At 41.0% G+C, this 19,826-nt stretch overlaps 1 protein-coding gene across 4 annotated transcripts in view; it reads right to left on the reverse strand.

The window, feature by feature from the left end:
- Positions 1-1,296: 1,296 nt before the first annotated feature.
- The window catches only part of LOC113533276 (cyclin-dependent kinase 17-like), a 48,130-nt gene continuing 29,600 nt past the window's right edge, over positions 1,297-19,826 (reverse strand). The window contains exons 13-19 of one of the 4 annotated variants that reach the window (XM_053236074.1): positions 11,754-11,851; positions 11,524-11,629; positions 11,333-11,375; positions 11,122-11,212; positions 9,971-10,048; positions 8,794-8,905; positions 1,297-7,372 (exon numbers count right to left, since the gene is read on the reverse strand). In XM_053236074.1, the coding sequence (XP_053092049.1) occupies positions 8,811-8,905; positions 9,971-10,048; positions 11,122-11,212; positions 11,333-11,375; positions 11,524-11,629; positions 11,754-11,851 (511 nt within the window). In that variant the 3' untranslated portion in view covers positions 1,297-7,372; positions 8,794-8,810. The remainder of the gene's footprint in view (positions 7,373-8,793; positions 8,906-9,970; positions 10,049-11,121; positions 11,213-11,332; positions 11,376-11,523; positions 11,630-11,753; positions 11,852-19,826) is intronic. The other 3 variants (XM_053236076.1, XM_053236075.1, XM_053236077.1) reach the window with 3 other exon arrangements.

Raw genomic sequence — 19,826 nt, forward strand, 5'->3', positions numbered from 1 at the left:
CAGCTGTCCCATTTCAGTGAACCTGTGTCCACTTATTAAGTTCTACAAACAGAAAATGCCACATCCAAGCGTGAAATATATTTTTATTTGAGTTTAATCAGCTATTTGCTTGATTTTAAATACTTAAAAAAAAATCATATTTTTGGAAGAAAAAGCAACTGGAAACAGAGTGTCACTGTATATTAAGTTTGTGTCTTAACAGAAGCAATTTAAATCAGCAAGAATTTTGACTTACAGTTTTGGAGCTACGCACTATAAACACAAACACATGTACCCCAATAGACCGCTCAGTTATATCCATCCATTTTCCATACTGCTTATCCTACACAGGGTTGCAGGGAGCCTGGAGCCTATCCCAGGGAACTCAGGGCACAAGGCGGGGGACACCCTGGACAGGGTGCTAACCTATCACACACACACATTCACACACTACGGACAATTTGGAAATGCCAGTCTGCCTACAACGCATGGCTTTGGACTGGGGTAGGAAACCAGAGTACACAGAGGAAACCCCCGAAGCATGGGGCAAACATGAAAACTCCATGCACACAGGGCAGAGGCAGGATTCAAAACTCCACCTCCAGAGGTGCAATGCAACAGTGCTAACCACTAAGCCACCATGCCCATTCAGTTACATCACGTTTTTTAAAAAATTTATTATAATTTCCCATTTACAAAGTGCACACTGCCATCTTTCAGATAGTACTACAGTAGTGTCTGTTCTGATTGGCTAGAAGTACAATTATTGCTCCAGTAGTTTACCATTCTTTTTTGCAAGTTAAGGATGAGAAATCATTTGACCAGTTGCACAGTTTTAGTTTTTGAAATTCATTTGCAAAATGTGCTCCAAGTATGTGCATACCTGAGCATCACACCCATATGTGGGTCTTCCCCAAACTTCCCCAAAAGTCTGAAGCACACAATTGTCTACAATGTCTTTGCATGCTGTAGCTTTAAGATTTCCCTTCACTTGAACACAGGGACCCAAACCTGTTCCAGCATGACAATGCCCTGGAGAACAAAGCGAGGTCAATGAAGATATGGTTTGCCAAAGTTGGAGTGGAAGAATTCGAGTGGCCTGCACAAAGCCCTGATCTCAACCCCGCTGAACACTTTTGGGGTGAACTGGGACTCTGACTGCACCCAGGCCTCCTCTCCCAACAATAGTGCCTGAACTCACCAATGCTGTTGGCTGAATGGCCAAATCCCAAAAAAAAAAACACTATAAAATCTTGTGGAAAGCCTTCTGAGAAGAATGGAGGTTTTTATAACAACAAAGGGGACTAAATCTGGAATGGGATATTTAACAAGCACATATCAGTGCGATTGGTCAGGTGTCCACATACTTTTGGCCATATAGTATATCTGACTTATATATACTGACTTGTATAAGTATATCTGATGAAAGTACACATGTAGGTCCAATATTCTCATTTATTAACCCTAGCTAATAAAGGAGCTTCCTTACAGGGTAGTTACACTAGTAGCAGTCACTGCATTTAGGCACATTATATAATATAATTTTTATACTGGAACTTAATCAAATTTTACATGTTCATACTCCCAACAAACTTCATGTTTATGTCCGCATCTTTTTTAAAAAAAATGCTGCTGAATTCATGCAGTGCATTCGTTCAGTCCCACACTGCTTATTGGGCAGTATACAAAGAACACTTCTCCTTCAGTACTTCAGTACTGCTCCTGCATTTCCGGTTCTTTCACTACACTCAGAATGGTGGTATTTTACAGTCTGCAGTGTCTGCAAGAGCTCCCGGAGTGTCTGTAACAATGGCTGCATTGCGGGTTTTGAAGCCTTTTTTACCGTCCGAAATATACTGTTAAACAGCAGTCAACATTTTGAGGAAAAAAAAAAAAAAAAAAAGGCTGCTCTCCATGATTTTCAGCTAGCTCTGACACCTGTAGTAAATTACTCATCTGAATGGTGAGGTGTGCTCTTTAATATTCCACTTGTTCCATCAGTGCAGTTTGTTTAAAAAGAAGTGACTGGCTAACCTTAAGATATTTCAAGCGTTAGCTGTTTATCAGCAACTCCTATAAAACACATTTATCATAAAGAAAAATACTGGGGGAGCTATCAAGGTCAACTGAACTTGACAATAATCTGTGGAAATGTAACTTAAAATTTTAATTTTGCTTGTTGTCCATTCATTAGTATGGGACTGGGTGGGGTTAAAAAATTGTACTGCAGCCAGCGAGTAGAGGGCCTCAGAGACAATTTGGCTTCAGTTTTAAACCCCTGTTAAGTGCAGGGGACAGAATCACTTGCTCACAAAAGTGCCCTGCAACCAATATCAGTATCATCCAATATCATTTTGTTAATGATATCCCTTTTAAAGAAGCCACGACATGACAGAGACCAATTGTTTTACAGGGCTTTAGTATAGTTATGTCTACATGATGGGGTTCCTAGTTGAAACTGCGAATGCAGTTTAATTGACATAGATGGAATGCAAAAGGTGTTCTAACAAATGATTTCAGAAAACACAACATTTTTTCTGCTACTAGCAAACGGTAAAGTAAGCAAAATGTGATATATACGTCCTTGTTCATCCCCAAAAATATCTCAGCAGACAAACACAAAGTAATAACAAGAGAAGCATCACCACATACCCTGTCCTCAGAAAGTATTCACCCCTCTTCTCCCCCTGATTTATTATTTTTCATGTTGCTGTATTGAAACAGCAAATTTAAGCATATCAGAATGCGATTTTTTTTCTTGTCCTTTTGAAGTGACTCTCTACCGAAATAAAATTAAATAAATTGTTTAGATGTAAACAAAAGTATTTAAAAAGAAATGTAAGACATGTAAAATATAAAACCTGCTTAACTGATCAGTATTCACAGCCTCAGTGTGAATTGTCATTTTGCAGTGATCACAGATTTGAGTTGTCTCAGATGTGTTTCTATGAGCTTTGCACATTTTGATTTTTGGCATCTTCTTCCATCCCTCAATGCAAATTTTCTCCAACTCTGCCAAATTAAATGGAGAATTTTGTTGGACAGCAATTTTCAGGTCATGCCACAGATTTTCGGTTGGATTTATGTCTGGGCTTTGATTCATCCTTTCCAAAACGAAAACCTTCTTTTTTTCAACTTATTCCTTTGTAGTTTTTGCCTTGTGCTTTGGCTCATTGTCTTGTTGGAGCATATATTTTTGCCCTAAATGCTCTTGCTGACTGGAACAGGTTCTCTTTGACAATTTGCATGTAACTGGCTCCATACATGTTGCCTCTATTGGCAACAACCTTTCCAGTTCCTCCTACTGAAAAGCAACCTTAGAATGTGTTGCTACCGCCATGCTTGGTCACAGGAATGGTGATACCTGAGAATTGGGCTTTGGTTGGTTTGTGCCAAACATTATGCTTTAGCTTTGGACCAAATATCTCCACTTTAGTCTCATCAGAACACAAATTCTTTTTACAAAACCTCTCAGATTCTCTAATATAGCCTTTCTCAGAAGTGGCTTCCTTCTGGCCACTCCCCCATAGAGGCCAGAGCTGTGGAGAGCTGATGATATTGTTGAGGTCTGCACATGTTCTCCTATTTCAGCCAGTGCTCTGGAACCCCTTCAGTGTTGTAACTTGGGCATTTCTCTGAGAATTGCCCTTCTTCCCCTTCCTACTTAGTTTGGCCTAATCCAGGCAGTGTCTGGGTTGTGAGACATTTTTTTCTGCTTTGTTATAATGGATTTCACAGTGCTCCTGAGAAGGTTCAAAGATTAGCAGATGCTTTAATAACCTTCTCCAGATTTTTTCTCCAACAAAAAAAAATCTCAAAGCTTCTCAGCCAGTTCCTTGGTCTTCATGACAGCATGACTGACCTGATCTGCCATTTTAGCTGTGAGACCTCCCAAAGTCAGTATTGTGCGAGCATACAACTAGACACAGGTATACTCTGTTTAACATATTTAGTGTGAGTTCTTGAAAAATTAAATACTAGTCCTAATTTAGATTGCAAAAAAAGGGGGAAGGGTATTAAATACTTATCAATTATGCAGTTTTTAGACTTTTTTTAAAAATAATTCTGAGGACTTATATTTATTTAATTTTATTTCTGTAAAGACTCACTTCAAAATGAGCAGACAAATTCCCATTCTAATATACTTAAATCTGATGTTGCAATACAGCAAAAAGAGATATAATAATTGGGAGGGTACACTGTACACTGCACTGTACACTGCCCTTACAGTTTATTTTCAGATCTCTAGTTTACACTGTATATAGTCCTATATAGTCCTATATACTATAAGCAGTTATGCAGCATACTTCTGTTATCACAGACAGGCAAAGCTTGTTTCGTTGCTCGATCTGATGTTTGCATTCGTTACCATGTAAGTATCAGTACCAGATTTGCCAAATTGTTTTGGATTGTAGCATAAATGATAGTAATGTTATTTTATGCTTGTCAGTGAAACTGAATTAGAAAGCCACAATATTTTGAAAAACAAAATAGAACAACATAAAGGTAAAGGCATAAACCCTTGTGCATTGAGCAAAATCTTTTGTAACATAAAATCATTGTATATCTACTGCACCATTAACAGTTCTTTGTTTAATCTATTTATTAAGCGATGCAACTGTATTGCTCTCATAGTCTAATTTAACTTAAAAGGTATCAACAAACAGAGCAGAAAAAACACAACAGTGAGACATACTCAGTCAAAATATTCTACATTATTACTCATTTGGCCAAGTCCGGATTATTCGTTATTTTTGGCCGAACATGTAAGGCAGCCGAACGTTCTGTGCATTTGTAGTACTATGTTCGTTTCTTTAGTATTGCATGACAAAACAATTTATGTAAGAAGTATTGAAAAAACAAACAAACAAACAAACAAACAAAAATGAAGTCAAACAGTTTAGTCCTTGGCTATGCTAACCAACTGAGCAGTGTTTTCCCAGTGGACATAACTCACAGTAGAAATGCATGCCTCACAACAATCTGGACAGTTTCCCCCAAAACACTGTAGTGTTAAGATCATCTGAACTGTCAGCTGCCCCCTTAGTGTTCAGGTCTCCTGAACCATTAGAGGAAACATGATCCCTGATTTATGATTTTATGATATTGGTACTTGTGAATACATGGGTCAGGGATCCCCTGAAAAAAGTGTTTAATTTCAATTGCACTGACCTGAATAAATAAAGGATAGATTTAAAAATATATATATCTTGGTGCAATGATGCATTTGGGTAACTGGACTCCCAGCAGCCATGGGGAAGTTACAGTGCCCACCAGAATTATTGGCCCTCGTCATAAAAAAAAATAAACAAAAATAAAAATAAATGAGCAAAAATGATTGCAGAAAATAACAAATCAGGTAATGGATATAAAAAAAAAGCATAAGCAATTAAAAAAATTTACCTTTACGCCAAATTAGGACTGTAACAAAAAGTTTAATATGTTTGACACAGCTGCAAATTTGCTAGGAACTGGAGTTATGTGTACAATGTAAGGAGGATGGTGAAAAAAAACAGATAAATTCCTTTCGAATTCCTTTGATTGTCAAATCTGAAAGTCAACTGTTAAACAGTTAACAACTCTAATGAGCTGTTTGGAAGAGTTGCAAGAAAGAAGCCCTTTCTGAGACAATCTCACAAAATGATTCTCTGAACTTCACCAAGTGTCATTAGAACTATGACTGGCAACGTGTGGCGTTGTCAGGTGAGTCCAAAATCAAATGTTTTGGTCCTGCATACAATCAGCAACAAAAGGCGACTGCAAACAATGACAAGCATCTGATAAATTATCTGAGCATCTGATCCAATATGGCAGTGGATCATTGATGCTTTGGGGCCCTTGTGGTATTGTGAATTCTGCTATGTACCAGGATATTTCAGCCCAACTCCTGGGTGCCTCTGCCAGGACATTCAGACTTGGCCATAAATGCTTCCAAATCAACACAGGAATGGCTAAAGAAACAAAACCAATGTTTTGCAATGAACATATCAGTCTCTGGATTTGAACCCTACTGAAGACCTGTGATCTAAATTGAAGAGGTGAAGTGCACATACACAAACCCAAGAATACAAAGGAGCTTAGATGTGAACTAACATCCCTCTTAAAGTGTCTCCAACCTTGTTAGATATTTCAGGGAGAGACTTAGGGCTGTTAACTTTAAGTTAAACTATTAACTTTAAAGATGCTGATCATTTTGAAACCAGAGTTTTATGGAAAAATATGCCCTACTTAAAACTTTGAATTTGAGGGGAAAAAAAAACTACAAATTATCCCTGCATGTTTGAGCTCAAAATCACTTATTGCATGTGTTATTCTTTTTATATATTCATTTTTGCTCATTTCCATGAAGGGTCCATATAATAATGGAGGGCACAGTATAGGAAATCATGTCCGGAGAGAAATAATAAAATAGTTAATAATCATACACAATACAGGGCAAGTCTATCTGCTTACCACAATGAGTACTCTTCATCTAGTGAGCACTTCGAAGGAGCATAATACTCTTCAGTATTGTAATACACCTTCCTGTTTGGACAGCATCCAAAACAGCTCCGAAGTGTTCAGAATTGTCATGTAGTGCACACTATAAAGACAGCATTGCTGATCATGCACTGTGAAATTCAGTGTCATATCCATATCTTCTTTCAGCTTCCAGTCCTCCATGGTCATTAGTTAGTTATGAGTTTACAGAAGACAGCCTGAGCTTAACTAGTGTAAGGTGCCAGGGTTAGTTGAACCCACAGTTCGTACCAACACAACAGTGTGTATGTATGTATGAGTGGATAGTTTCTTTAGGGTTACTGAAAATATTAAAAGGCAATATTTAAACATAATGCAACTATACACACGAGAGACTCCCAACTAATCTTTCCAGCATGCCGATATACACACTAACATGGACAACCACATGGGTAAATGAATGCTGGATGCATGGAGAGAAATGAGGTATACTGCTTAAGTTTATATAAACAAATGCGGGCTACGCAGCATGACCTGGATTAAAGTAGATTACTATCCCATCTGTGTGATGTAAGTGTTCTTGATTTGTCTCATCTTCTTTTATATCGGTCTCTTCGATTATAAGAATAAACCTATATATCCTTATGAGCAGCTGTAGATGGTTCTCACATTCCTTCATAAGTTGTATGTGTGTAATGAGTGAAGCTATTCCATTTTTATTGAAGAGTGCAATCCTATTTCTTGATCGTGTAGTGAAGATTTCCTCAGATCAACTGTCTGTAAGTCTTTTCCCTCCTCTGTGTGGTGCAAAGTTTCAGGTTCTTCCTCCGTTGTCGTGGTGGGGTAAAGTATTCTGTTCGTGCATTAGGTGTGATGTCATCAGTTAGGGCCCATTTCTAAAACAGTACACTCTGTCGACGGGACTTCCCCTGGGCTGTGTGTGAGAGAGAGGGAGAGAAAGAAAGAAAGAAAGAAAGAAAGAAAGAAAACCAGTTGTCACTGAATGTAACTCACGGTGGCTTCATAAAATATGTGACATTTGCCTCTCTTCAAAGTAGTGTTTTAATGTCAATAATTCAAATACTTCAAATTTATATCCTTTTTTTAGTTACAGAAATGGGAGGAGAGAAATATGAAAATCCTTTTAAAAAGAGAGAATTCATCTTTCTGATAAGATTCACATTTGACTGTTCTGTTGTTGTACAGCTCAACAGAGATTAGTTTCTTTATTTATCTTTCAAAAATATCCATGGAGCAACCACTCAAAGTGTACAAGAACTGCAAAAGGCAAGAAGACAAAAGTAAAATGTATAACAGAAAATACTATTTTATATAGTTACTATACTTACTTAATTACTCCAAGACTTCTGGATCTTATATTTAAAAGGAAGCCCACAAGCAACATATTTACTTATAATTAATTAATCCAGAACTATATAATATATATATATACACACACACACACACACACATATATATATAGTTCTGGATTAATTAATATTTCAAACAATATCATGTTGCATTGTAAAGATTGGTAAAGATTTTTGTCTCTGGAACACCTTTAATCTTTGGAACACTAAAACCTTTTGCTAATTCATGATAAGTTAATATTTTTTGAGCAACTACATTTCTACAACAATTTCATATATTTAACATTAATTCATTAGTAACTCTAGCTGCTAAGAATAAAAACTGCTGGAAATATCTATTATAAAGAAAAAACACTACAAAAGAATTGATGACATATAATAATATTTCATTTTTTGTGTAATTGTATTTTAGTGTTAGTAATATTAAAGTAAAGTAATATTAAAGTAATAAAAATTCTTACACAACATATTTACAATCAGTGAATGATTTCTTAATAAAGAATTATTAAGCTAAAAAGATGTTATTTACCTTGATTAAAAAATACTAACATCTAAACTGTAAGATTGAAAGTACAGGAATCTGATGCCATCTTGTGTGTAGGAGAAGGAATTGTTTTAATTGTGAACCATAAGGCTAGATTTAAGTATACATATGAATTTTTGTTAATAATTCCAAAAGCACAACCAGCCATCATAAAATTCTAGCCATACATAATTATCTGCACAGATTTGTTGGCATGCTGTGCTCATACCGTCTCTGACTTTTTACAAAAGAAAGTGTGTTTATGGACACCTGAAAGAGAATATTTTCTTAACTGTCTGAATCTTTAGATGTGGAAAAAGAAACAGGACAGACTGACGAGTGTTAGCAAGGTACAGAAAGAGCAAACAGGACAATTAGGGGGTTTTGTCATTTACAATTACAAGGAACAAAGACAAAACACTGGGATGTGGTAGGCAGGAGGAAAAGAGAGTGTTTAGTTACCAGAGTGGTATAATGAGTCAGCCAGTAGAGGGGGAAGAGGGGGCTGGATTCAACTTTGCTCCCTCTCTCTGGAAATATTCCAAACGCATTGGAGCCATCTTATGGGGCATTGCTTAAAGGGGGCATGGTTTTGGAAAAAGGAGAATGGATAGTGGGAAAAGATAAAGCCAAATAGTAAATAAAAAAAAAAATAAAAAAGTGAGAGAGACAGACAGAAAGACAGGAAAACATTGAGACAGGGTGTTTCACAGAAGACGACAGATGTACTCGTTTTGTCAGAAAAGCATGTCTATTGAAATCCAGTTGTGCAGACACTTCATCCAACATTTTTTAAGACTACACCACAATCCAGCTGTTTTTAACACACCCTTATGGAACAACACAGTCGAACTGATTTATATGCTCAATTTCCATTGAACTACGTACAGACTTAGATCACCTAAATTTCCTCAAAACTAATAATTACATTACATCCGCTGACATAGAGGAAGTTATTGTCTGCATAAAAGCCAGTATGAATGCAGCAAATAGAGCTGTACAATTAATTGTAATTTAATTCATATGGTTTAACTGTCCATTTAGTTGCATATACAAGCACAGTTCACAAGTAAATAGGCAGGATGCATACACACGTATACACACTTGCCAGTTTATTAGGTCCTACCTCTTAGGTACTCTGACTGACTATTTTATTTGATTCACCTATTATATATGTCACTTTATAAGATTAAAGCCTCTGACTGTTGTGCACAGCTTGTCATGTACTTGAACGGAACGGGACAACCATAAGTCCACTGCAGGACAGATATTACTTGGCTGATGTGACATGGTAGTGTATGTGTGGCCTGTTTACAAATACTGCCAACTTTATTATACACATCTACTTTGTATAAGTACAGTTAAAGTAAGGCTCATTGTTTTCTATGCACAGTTGTGCCAGTTGTTCATGTGTCAGGGTCGGTTTCTGACTGCTGATGGCTGGATACGCTCGATGGGTGGACTGTTTCTGAGCCCTGCAATAACATGGGGTCTTTAAAAACCTTCAGCAATACTGCTGCATCTGTTGCAGTCATAGCAGTGCCACACACATTACCATGTCACCTCCATGTTAAGCAGTCCGTGTCAAGTGGTACAGCAAGGGTGGGGTTTATCTTTGCAAGCTACCGGCCCAACTCACCTGACTCTGAGTATGTTATTGTACGTTTTCCTGGGTCCTTCTGAAGTTGGATCTCCTTCACTGAGAAGATGGAGGCCGCTAGAGAGAAAGTTCAGAGTCAACACCAAACTGTACTGATCAAAAACTTCCAAAAAAAAAAAACCATGAAAATTGTGGCATAATTTCCAAAGAAGGCTATGTTTCACCTGCTAAAGTCTTGTATATGTGTGTATATAATGCAATATTATTAACTTTAAGCTTCTGTTAGAATAAATGCCAGCTCTGTGGGTGCTTTGGACCACCTCCAAAATCTTAATTATTCAGTGATTTTTTAAAATCCTTTGTTTAGACTCATATATGCTAAAGAGCACACTTGGAAAGGAAACTTGTGTCATGAGTTATGACTGAGCAGACATGCAAATATTTTACTAAGACATCCTGAGAAAATTATAGTCCCACTCAGACATAAAATCCCAGATAAATGGTTTGGCTTTGACAATGACAAAAAAAAAATCAATATTTTGAAAACAGACCATGGTGAGAATATAATTCAGTGCCAATATAAGTATCTGCATGTCCTATATAGTAAGTCTGATATTTTAAAATTAGTCAAAAATTGGAATGTTTCAGAAAGTTACCACTGTATTCAAGCCTGCTTTATTTTAAACAAAAAAGTGCAACTGATGCAGTGTTTAGTCTATCTGAGCCACCCAGTGAATTCCTCCTGATGGAAAAAGATTTCAGTGGAAGTGAACAAATGTTATTAAATATTCTCAAAGCGAAGCCCAGGTACCCTGAGTACTGCTGTGGGCAGAAACACATTTGCTCTGTCAAAGTAAAATGTAAGCCTCTAGCAATACTGTAAACTTTCTACAAGAGTTGCTTGTAGAAATACTTATGAAATCAAACCAGTAGATATAACATCACAAATTTGTAGGATGTTATGAGCACAATAACTTTCCTAAGTTTGTCCCGATGTCTGGTGGCATCACACCAGACGTTCCTATTAATATGTTCCTATTAATTTGTTGCATTCCAAATTATAAAATGCAAGCTTAAAGTACTCATATCAGTCACTTCTGAAAGGGATGTTAACATGCTGAAAATGATATTTAAAGTTTATGACAACAAAGAAGTCATATTCATTCAAATTTGTCGTATTTAGTCCTTACTGTCAGAAAGTTGCTGCACTTGCTCCCCCAAACTCTTGAAGTAGGGATGCCTGAGAGCTTCTTCTGCTGAGATACGCTGCCTTGCCGCAAACTACATAATCACACACACACACGTTTCCAATTTAATTGCTCTGCTGTCACATAGCACCATGTGTCGCCATTATTATTATTATTATTATTATCATTATTATTAAAGTTTGGACTTTCTGACCTGTAACAACTTTATAATTAAGTCATCACCATCACTGTCTATCCTGTGACACAAAGACACAAAGGTCATAAATCACAACAACTTTATGTATATGTACACAGACACACGCACATGGATGTACACACAAATATTTATGTATGTGATTTGACTACAAAAATTCACAAATCTCATTCATGCATGAAGACACACACCTGGGAGCATGATTGACAAGAGGTTCGGGGCGATATCGAGGGAAGTTGTAGTTTCTGAACTCTTCACTGGTACTGACCCCTGGCCAGGACTCCTCAGTAGGAGTGCCTGAAGACATATTTTATTTATGCAAGCACACAGCCACAGCCACACACAGACAAAATTCAGTGGCCAATATAACGAACGGAAATTAATTGAAGCAGACGTATGTACAGATGCATGAACTTCTTACCGAGGATGCGAAATATGAGATGAAGTTCATCCTCTACTGTAGATCCAGGGAAGAGAGGCCGTCCTGTAATCATCTCATAAAATATACAGCCAACCCCCCTATCAAGAGACAGTGCTTGATTTAGTGCATGGTTTTGTGTATTGTCTGTGTATTTATATTTGAGTTCATATATCAGTTAAATTCGATTCAATTTTATTTGTATGTGATTTTAACAATGGACAGAAAGCCACAGACGACGGTGGCAAGGAAAAACTCCCTGAGACGACATGAGGAAAAAACCTTGAGAGGAACCAGACTCAAAAGGGAAGCTATCCTCTTCTGTTGAATATGTTTGAAAAACAATTTATAAGTTTATAGTACGAGGTTAAACCAGATGATACGATATGATTTTGTTTCTTAAGGCAACAATTTAATATTATACCATTATTGTGTCTATACCACTGAATGTGCTAAGACACAATACAATATTGATTCTTGAGGCAAGAATGCGATTTTTGAGGATACCACTGAATCTGCTATGATTTGATTTAATACAATTTGATTTAGTAGCCTGTGATCAATTTGCGACCAAATTTGTTCTGAATCTGAGGTCTGAATCTGTTTATTGGTGAATGATGATGACATAAAGAGGGACTATATTAAAAGTATCTGAATTACAGGCAAATCACTTTGCGAAAATGTTTCCACCATGTCTTTACAGACGGATTGCGAGTGCCGTGCTACTACATGTATTTTATCAGTGATGCTGAAAATGGCAGCGGAACTTCACGCGCTTATGGCGAGGAAGCTTGCCAGGATGGACGGAGCCATCTGGCTATATAAACGGGCATAGCGCCATAGGATCTCAGATCAATTCTCCTTCAGCGCCGAAGAATTTCTCTCCGCTGAGCTACAAGACTTGAAGCCGCTCGCTGTCGACATGCCTCGAAGTGGACAAGAGCTACTCGCCTGCGCCGTCCCGCTATTCAAGCCGAGCGTCAGCCGCTGTCAGCGTCCGGCGCAGATACTGGCTCGTCCCCTGCCGGCGAGTTAAAAGAGCATACCGCTAAAAGAGCATACCGCTAAAAGAGCAAAGCACAAAGAGCTTTATTTTCCTCTACAAGAGCAAGCGGCATTGAGATAATGCCACTCTGCATGCTGATGACGGCCACTCGGAGTGTGTTTCCTGCCTGGGCAGACCCCATGCGGAAGCCTCTCTGACGGAGATGGAATGTTCACGTTGTGTGAACATGAGTCTCTCCTCTTTGTGCGCTCGGATCGCTTTCTTTTCTGAAAGCGACTCCACCCCTCACGCCCCCCCATTTTGTTCCTCCCAGGGACCTGTGAGGAAAAAACGGCGGGGCAGAGAGGCTCAGCCCCCGGCCACAAGTGAGCTCACGCTGGCTCAGACCCCGCGTGCCTCGCTCTCGCTATGCAGAGGGGAGTCTCCCGTCTTCTTTGAGCGCCCGGACCAGCGTCCCTCGGCCGACGCGAGCGACATGGTTTCGTTTGGCGCGATTGAGGAAGAGCTGCCAGATGACAGCATGTCTTTAGCGGTGTCAGACGCGGAGGATATTTTGGGCTCTTCCCTCGAACCTCGCCCCTCTGCTGTCTACGGATCCCAGCGTCACCAAGATGGGGATGGACGCCGAGCTCTTCCAAGTCCTCTCTAAAGTTGTGGAATAGCTGGTTTTGGAGTGAGTGGTCCGCGCCGGAAGAGCCCACTCGGAGCAGTCTGGACAAATGGTTCTTGCCGGGGTGGCGCCAGGCTCCTCGTCAGCGAGCCCCGCCTTTTTTTTTTTTCCAGAGTTCCACGATGAGCTCACGAAATCGTGGCGCACTCCCTACTCGGCTCGCCTTCCCACATCAGTTTGGTCCGCATTTTCCACGGTCGACGGCGCAGACGAAAAGGGCTACAAGACCCTACCTCCGCTGGATGAGTCAGTGGCCGCACACCACTGCCCACCCACTGCCATCGGATGGAGAGCGGAGGTCGCGCACCCCTCTAAGCCGTGCAGGACGACGTCTGCCCTTGCTGGACGAGCGTACTCCTCCACTGGGCAGGCGGCCTCAGCTCTGCACTCCATGGCCATGCTCCAGGTCTTTCAGGCCAAACTCCTCCAAATTATAGACGAGTCGGGGCCTGATCCTGTGGCTTTCAAGGAACTACGCAGCGCGACAGATCTGGCCCTTCAAGCTACAAAGGCGACGGCTCAAGCCATAGGGAGGTCTATGGCCAATCTAGTGGTGTTGGAGCACCACTTATGGTTGAACCTGATGGAGATTAAAAAGGCAGATAAGGTTCTCTTTCTGAATTCTCCGGTTTCTCCCTCGGGGCTGTTTGGACCCGCTGTCAAAGGGTTTGCAGAGCGCTTTACTGCCGCACATAAGTCGTCCCAGGCATTGCGACACTTCTTGCCGAAGCACTCGAGCTCTGCGAGCGCCACCAGTCGCCCCAAGCCTGCTCCAGCGCTGCAGCTGGCTAGACCCGCACCCGCCCCTGCGCCTGCTCAGCTTGCCCAAAAGCCTGATCCTCCGCAGCGCTCCCGCTCAGCCAGACGCCACTCGTTTTTGAGACGCCAAAGAACCCCGGCCCAAGCTGACGCTGGATCCTGTGCCTCGGGCGTCAACCTGATCTGCCAGACAGGAAGAGGAGGGGGCAAAGTCTCGCCATCGCCGGACCACCCCCCAAACGATCTATGTTATGCCCCCAAGCACCCCGTTCTGTTCCGGGTGCCGGTGGCAGTGTGTTTGTAAATACTGCTGTGGACACTGGGCCCGTTCTGAAAGCGCCCACACAAGCAGCTGCTGTCGTAACAACAAAAATAAAACACAAACATTTTCAGACAGAGAGCAAAATTCCTCTTCCGCTTATAACGAGTGTCAGGTTCCCTCACGGCAATCTGCCACTCGAACCTATCCAACCCCTCGCCACACGGGCAGAGGCCTGGCAGGCCATGCCCAGAGTGTCAGATTGGGTTTTGGGGATTATAAAGTGAGGTTACTCACTCCAGTTCGCTCGAAGACCCACGCGATTCAGCGGTGTTGTTCTCACCTTAGTGCAGGGAAAGGACGCTCACGTCCTCCGCTCCGAGGTGATGGCCCTACTAAGGGTGCCGTAGAAACGGTTCCGCCAGCACAGAGCGAGTCAGGATTCTACAGCCGCTACTTCCTCATCCCCAAAAAGGATAGCGGCCTTCGGCCCATCCTCGATCTCAGACACCTGAAACGCATGCTCATGAAGCGGCCGTTCAGGATGATTACTTTGAATCAGATTGTCGTGCAAATACACCCAGGGAACTGGTTCTTTTCTCTGGATCTGAAAGACACATACTTTCACATCCAGGTAGCCCCCCAGCACAGACGATTCTTGAGATTTGCCTTCGGGGGAGTCGCTTATCAATACACGGTCATGCCCTTCGGACTGTCCCTGGCTCCTCGCACTTTTATAAAGTGCATAAATGCAGCTCTTTCTCCTATGAGACAGAAGGGAATCCGTATTCTGAATTACCTCGACGACTGGCTCATCTTAGCCCAGTCAGAGGCTGAGCTAGTGTCCCACAGAACCCTCCTCCTCAGCCATTTGGAGTGCCTAGGACTCAGGGTCAATTTCGCCAAGAGCTAACTGACTGTCCCCAGCCAACGAACTTCGTTTCTGGTGGCAGTTTTCGATTCAGTCCACATGAGGGCTGCAGTCGCACCAGAACTTGCGCTAGTCATACAGCAGCTCGCGGCCTCCTTCAAAATTGTAGCCCTTCGCCCCATAAGAATGTTTCAAAGGATGTTTCCAGAGCTATCTCAGCTGCTTACGGCAGCCCCGTGGCTCATTCCCCTCAGACGGGACCTCCTCTCTCAGGCGAACAGGACAATTTGGCACCCCCAACCCGAGTTGTGGGCGTTGCACCTTTCGGCTCTCGACAGGAATCAGTAGATCTCCCTGAAAGTGTCCTAAACACTATTTCACAGACTAGAGCCCCGTCCACGAGATGCCTCTATGCCCTTAAATGGTCGGTCTTCTCTGCCTGGTGTGCAACCCACGGCGAAGACACTATTTTCTGCAACATATCTGTGATATTGTCCTTTCTACAAGAGCTGTTGGACAAGGGCCGCTCCCCTTCCACGCTCAAGGTCTATGTGGCAGCTATAGCAGCTTCCCATGCCCCTATAGCAGTACAGTCTGTGGGCCGGAACAACCTAGTTGTTCGTTTCCTGAGGGGTTCCAGGAGGCTCAATCCACCCCGGCCCCCTACCGTCCCTGCGTGGGACCTACCCACGGTCCTGAGGGCCCTCAAGGGGTCTCCTTTCGAGCCACTACAGTCTGCGAACCTAAAAACCCTATCATTAAAGACCGTCCTGCTACTGGTGTTAGCAACGGTCAAACGAGTAGGTGACTTACAGGCGCTCTCGGTGAGTCCTGCCTGCCTCGAGTTTGGGCCTAACGACTCCAAGGTCGTCCTAAAGCCGAGGCATGGTTACGTTCCTAAGGTGCTCTACACCCCGTTTAGAGCACAGGTTATCTCTCTCTTGGTGCTTCCTCCATCGGAGGAAGACCCAGAGTTGAACCTTCTCTGCCCTGTCAGGGTGCTGAGAATTTACATCGAGCGTTCTGCTCCATTTAGGCAGTCAGAACACCTCTTTGTGTGCTTTGGCGGCCGCGCCAAGGGGTCTCCGGTCACAAAGCAGAGAATTTCTCGATGGCTAGTTGACGCTATTGCGCTAACATACTCCTCCCTGGACCTCCAAAGCCCCATATGAGTGAGAACCCATTCCATTCGGGCTGTGGCCTCGTCTTGGGCATGGTCTAGCGGGGTGTCCATGGCAGACATTTGTGCAGTGACCGGCTGGGCCTCGCCGTCCACGTTCGCCAGGTTCCATAGCCTGGACGTTCCGGCCTTGTAGGCTCGGATCCTTTCTGCATGAAAGGCACGCGCCTGTTATGACAGGCATATTCCTTGTGCGTTCTTGGCCCTTCTAAAAAGTGCTGAGATGACACAGGATTATTTTGGAACGGTTATCTTGTCTTTGGTGAGTTCAGCCCCCCTGCCTCCTGCGGGGTTCACCCTTCTTTACTGGTCGCTCTGAGCCTTATTGCTCAAGGCCGGTTCGTGCCTATCATTCCACTTTCATGGCACGGCGTGATTGTATTGGTTCCCCATAGCGTCTAGCGATGCAGTATGAGTGTAGTATAGAAAGGGAACGTACTCGGTTACTAACGTAACCTCAGTTCCCTGAGATACGGGAACAAGTACTGCGTTGCAGGCCGTGCCATAACGTTGCACAACTCAGAGTCATCGCTTCAGTCGATTTGACCTGAGATCCTATGGCGCTATGCCCGTTTATATAGGCAGATGGCTCCACTCATCCTGGCGGGCTTCCTCGCCATAGGTGCGTGCAGTTCCGCTGCCGAGCCATTAGTCCGCTTTATTGCACTGCACAAACCAATGGTCGTGCAGTTTCACTGCGTGATTGTAAAGGCTTCAGTCATCGGAGAAAAAGTTTTCTCCATAGCATCTAGTTATCACATCAGTTATATGGAACTGGTTTGGATTTTACACAACGGACACAGCGTAAGCAATGGCTGTTTGCAAAATTCAAACTTAAAGGCAAGATCTACCACTTCAAGGAAACATGACGAACTTGTTTAATGATCTCAAAAGAAAAGCACCCCAAGAGTACGCTGTCAGGTAAGAAGGCACGGTGAGTAAGAAGGCAAGTGTAACGGCACCTTAGCAGAAACAGCGCTGAAGTAACAAAGGTGTTTCAAAAAGGCACTACTTAGGAGAAAACAATTAAGTGCTGGGAAAGACATCACTAACATAGCATAACTAACATTTTATCTAGCTATGGATACACTGCAAAAAAAAAAAAAAAAAAAAAAGCTTGCTGAATTTATTTAACTCAAATGCATACATCAGTTGTATGTGATTAAATTGAGTTACATTAACACAATTTGTTTTTGTAAATTCAACGTGATTTGATCATTTAATTTCAAAGTCCTGAATACAATCAAAACCTGCATGTTCACCCAAGCTGAGGATCAAAACCTGGGTCACTGTTCGCTGTACTATTATACCACATTTGTTTTCATTAATTTTAATTAATTCCAATTACGTTATGAAATCTCGTGAGGATCACATTAATACTACGTGAATTGATCACATTCACTCTATATTATTGAAACAAGTTATTAGAAACCTGTCTAAATAAAATTTAGTATAAGTAATTAAATTGCATTTTGATGAGAAATTTAATATTATTATGTAAACTATAGGTAATATGTTCACTAAAATCTGACCGAGTGCATATTCCTTTTTTTCCAGTGTATAATACCCATCAAAATGGTCAAAAATAAGGGTTTTAAATGACTTCTAAAAATAGCCCTCTTTATAACTTACCGAGTAGCAAATATTTTTCTGACACTGCCATTTTCTGCCATTTTATTGGCAGAAGTGCAATAAAAACCCTAACCCTCACACAAAACAATGAAACACAAATCTCTTTTAAATATTAAATAAACTTGTAAACCAAGTGTGCTAATGTATTCAGTATTTTTAAAATATGTAAATCCTCACTCTTCTGCTAATCATCTTTCCATTTAGAAAGTTAAAAAAAGACATTAGTAGAGGTGATGTATATTTTTATTTAACATTTTTAAATATGCTATCCAAGTTTTATTGTTTTCACTGTAGCAATAACTGTTTAAGTGCCCTTTATTAAAATTTGTTTGAAAAGGTACTTGGGCCTAATTGGTTTTTCTTTGAGTTTATGTTTCCCTGTAGAGCTATATCCATCAATAGGAAAATTAGTTTGGTTGCTCTATCCTAAAAATAGTCTTAAAAACCAACACGAAAAATAATCATGATCATATTGTGGATTGTGAGCCAGACTGGAAAAAATCCTGGTATGATTTTTGTCAGATCTCACTCCCCTACTTGCTAGACTACTAAATGATTTACAGTTTAAAAATAGAATTATTTTTTAAATACCAGCTGGCTGTCTTTGTCAATAGTAATTGATTATAATCCATCGCTAATATTCGATTTATGATTGTTGCCTTGATTCAGTTCAGTCGCTGCCTTTTAAACTGACATATGATCCAAACTGTCTGATCCTTCCATCCCTAAGTCACAGCCATGGAGGTATTACAGATAAAATTTGTTACCAAGTCTAATTAGTCTAATTGATTTTAAAGACTGCTGGATTAATATTGCAGTCGGGTCCGTAAGTATTTGGGCAGTGACACAATTTTTGTAATTTTGCCTCTGTAAACCATCACAATGGATCTGAAATGCAGCAATGAACATGTGATTGAAGTGTACACATTTAGTGTTAATTCAAGGGGTTTAAGAAAAAATACTGCATTAACCGTTTAGGAATTACGACCATTTTTTTACATAGTCCCTCCATTTTCACAGGCACAAAAATAATTGGACAAACTAATAATTATAAATATAAGGATTATTTTTATACTTGAATGCAAATACTTCGCAGTCAATGACTGCCTGAAGTATGGAACCCATGGATATCACCAAATGCTGAGTTTCCTCCCTTGAGATGCTTTGCCACGCCTTTGCTGCAGCTGCCTTCAGTTGCTGCTTGTTTGTGGGTCCTTCAGTTTTGTCTTCAGTAAGTGAAAAGCATGCTCTATTGGGTTGAGGTCAGGTGACTGACTCATTTAAGAATATTCTTTGCCTTTAGAAGCTCTTGGGTTTGTTTCGCGATATGTTTTAGGTCATTATCCATATGTACTGTGAAACACCGTCCTATCAGTTTTGCAGCATTTGACTGAACCTGAGTAGAAAGTATAGCTCTATACACTTCAGAATTCATCCTGCTGCTTCTATCAGCAGTCACATCATCAGTAAACACCAGTGACCCAGTTCCACTGGCAGCCATACAAGCCCATGCTATAACACTTCCTCCACATGTTTGACAGATGATGTGGTATGCTTTAGAACATGAGCCATTCCTTTCCTTCTCCATACTTTTCTCTTCCCATCATTCTGATACACATTAATCTTGGTTTCATCTGTCCAAAGAATCTTGTTCCAGAACTGGGCAGGCTTTTTTAGATGTTTTCTAGCAAAGTCTAAT

The sequence above is a fragment of the Pangasianodon hypophthalmus genome, chromosome 8, assembly GCF_027358585.1.
Source record: "Pangasianodon hypophthalmus isolate fPanHyp1 chromosome 8, fPanHyp1.pri, whole genome shotgun sequence".
In the NCBI taxonomy this organism is placed as follows: Eukaryota; Metazoa; Chordata; class Actinopteri; order Siluriformes; family Pangasiidae; genus Pangasianodon; species Pangasianodon hypophthalmus.